The sequence below is a fragment of the Dichomitus squalens genome (genome assembly GCF_000275845.1).
Source record: "Dichomitus squalens LYAD-421 SS1 unplaced genomic scaffold DICSQscaffold_148, whole genome shotgun sequence".
NCBI classification, from domain to species: domain Eukaryota; kingdom Fungi; phylum Basidiomycota; class Agaricomycetes; order Polyporales; family Polyporaceae; genus Dichomitus; species Dichomitus squalens.
This window is the reverse complement of record NW_006767030.1, coordinates 1-2524: the sequence shown is the minus strand read 5'-3', so window position 1 is coordinate 2524 and position 2524 is coordinate 1. Positions and strand designations below refer to the sequence as shown.

Below are 2524 nucleotides of genomic sequence, written 5' to 3'. Positions count from 1 at the left end.
TGACTCACGCATCAGCAGGGGCGCTTACTCATCGGAGGAGCCCGGACTTAGCATGACTCAGGTATCAGTCATGAGGACATCATGTGACAGGTCAGGAGGCAGGACATGAGTCAGCAGACTCTGACCAAGCAGGGACAAATAGGTACCTGGTCTGTGCACCATTGCATTTGTATAAAAATAGTAGGGAGTCTGAGGCAGGGAACCTCAGACTTGATCTTCTCGTCGATCCCCCATCTCCTCTGTAGGTAGCTAGCAGCCCTACCTCTCACTGCCCCTTCTAGTCTAGGGAATCTACTTCGTTGCATCATCTCTTGCTGTGTCACTTGGAGTTGCTTCGCCCCTCAGCACCAACCCCATCACCAGTAAGCTTGTCTTTGTTTATCTGGTGGCACAGCTCGTTGGCCGTGACACATGTGGATGAACTTCACATCCAGGGGGGTAAGCCTCACGCGCTTTCCACCTGCTTTGGACACAGCCTTGTCAGCATTGGTGGAAGTTACGGAACGGGCAGATTCCATCAGCGCCTCGTAGGCTTGGCCCTCGCTAGGAACTTCCCTAGCTAGTCAGATCTTCATCCAGTGATTCGATCCACGTAGACACACCTTTGCTCTTATCGAGAACGTAAACACTTCCAAAGGTGGCGCCCCTCCGTTCGACACGTCGCTTATAGTCAGCAGGTGTGAACGCCTCCTCGTCGATGTCCTGTTCAGCCCATTCGCAGATGAGGTCAGGACCAGCCGCGTACGTCAGGCCGGCGAAGTCCACCACCTGATCGAGTTGAAGGAGTAACTTCTCCCCCAGCTTGTGAGCCAGGTACTCAGCTGTGGGGGAAACAGTCACCGTCTGCACTCTTTAGAACTAACGAGACTCACCCAAACCCTGCATCTTGTCCCAATTGTAGCCATTGATGCTATCGCAGATCGCATCGTGGCGGGCACCCCCGTTCATCTCGCGAGTCGCGACGCCGATCTCGTTCAGAATAGCCCAGGCGATCTCGACCGTCTCGCCGTTGCTGTGGCCGGTACCTTGCTTGTAGCACATTGCGAAATCGATCTGACAACTCTCCTTGTGGGCGAGCATGTGCATTTGCGGGAGGAGGATTTTCATGCATGCGAGGACCTTGCGCATCTCCAGGGGCAGGTTCCACTCGTCCCACCTGTTCATAAGGCCGACGAGGTACGTACATCCCATATCGTAGCTGAGCAAGTGCTCAAGCAGCTTGTACGCGCTCTCAAAGGCCCCACACATAGCCAAATCTACGAGGTGGAATCTAGAGACCCAGTGGTCAGGAGCGGGACCCTGGCGTTTAGCAAGAAGCAGGGACTCACTGCTCGTTCCCAACAAGATCAACCACCGCTCTAGAGAAGAAACAACCATGGCGAAGACAGGTAATCGCGACCACCCCGCTGATGTCCATGTTGCGGAACTTGCCCGCTCGTTGGGATCGAGTGACCTTGAACCCACTGCATGTTTGTACCTGGTTTTGAATGCTGAGTATGGGTATGATCAGATAAGCATGTGAAGCATCCTCACCACAGTGCGATCCTTCGACGTCTTCTTAGCAAAGGCAGCCATCTTTTCTGCGTCAGCGAAAAACGCACGACCACCAGCCAAACTGTAGTCGGTCTTGTCATCACGCTTAGACTTTTTGTGCAAACTGTGGTTGCCGTCCGCGCCCATGAAGATGCGATAGATGTATCTGACAAACGCCGCCGCTTAAGCAAGACAGCACATGAGACGTGTTCTGTGAGGCACACACCGCAGATCCCGTGAGGTGTTCTCCCAATCCTCAGGGAGGTTCACCCCAGGCCAAGGGCATGCGAAGCAAGGGACAGTGATCAAGTCTTCCCGGCGGTTGGGGTACTTCACTCCATGGCACATGCCTGAGCGCTTACACATCTGCAGGTGGCGCCATATTCAGAATGCTACGTTGAACTCCCGGTACCGGTTCTGCGTTGGTAAGGTCAACCAAGAGTAAGCGTACTTCAGTCCCAGTGAGACGTACCTTGCTCTTCGCCGAAGTCGCGTGTCTGGTCTTCCTCTCAAGCTTCTTTATATATGCATGCGGTGGCTTCTTCGACGTGAGGATGTCAATGTGTGCGTCCCGTAGAACCGCATGAGTGAATAGGGTCTGCGGGAGGTCGATGGTCCCGGGGAATAGATAGGCGTTCAGAGCCTGATCAATGAGACCTGGACAGCGAAGACATGCACATGGTTGAATCTTGCACCTGTGGATGCCATTGGTGTGGACGACGACAAAGGCGAGGGGTGGCTCCCTCCCTCTCAGCCGCTCTGGGCAAGGTGCCCCCTGGTGGCCCAGCCATCGAACGTAATCGAGGTCCATGAGGTCTGTGCGTACAAGATACCTGCCGTTCCACATGAGAATCCAATGATACGGGTGGTGTCGGTGCTGGTCAACTATGCAGGATCGGCAGAGGGCAAGGGAATCAGCACACTCATTGCAGCACGCAACAGCGGCCTGGGGGGCGTGGCAACTCTGGCAGTCGCCACCAGGGATAAGTGG

At 54.8% G+C, this 2524-nt stretch overlaps 1 protein-coding gene across 1 annotated transcript; it reads right to left on the bottom strand.

Moving 5' to 3' along the window:
• Positions 1–356: 356 nt before the first annotated feature.
• Positions 357–2344, bottom strand: DICSQDRAFT_175755 (uncharacterized protein; the record flags this gene model as incomplete). The annotated part of the gene is made up of 8 exons (XM_007371639.1): positions 357–550; positions 603–821; positions 873–1270; positions 1329–1477; positions 1534–1699; positions 1760–1863; positions 1930–1950; positions 2006–2344. 8 exons carry the CDS (start codon positions 2342–2344, stop codon positions 357–359), a joined length of 1590 nt encoding a protein of 529 aa, XP_007371701.1.
• Positions 2345–2524: the final 180 nt, after the last annotated feature.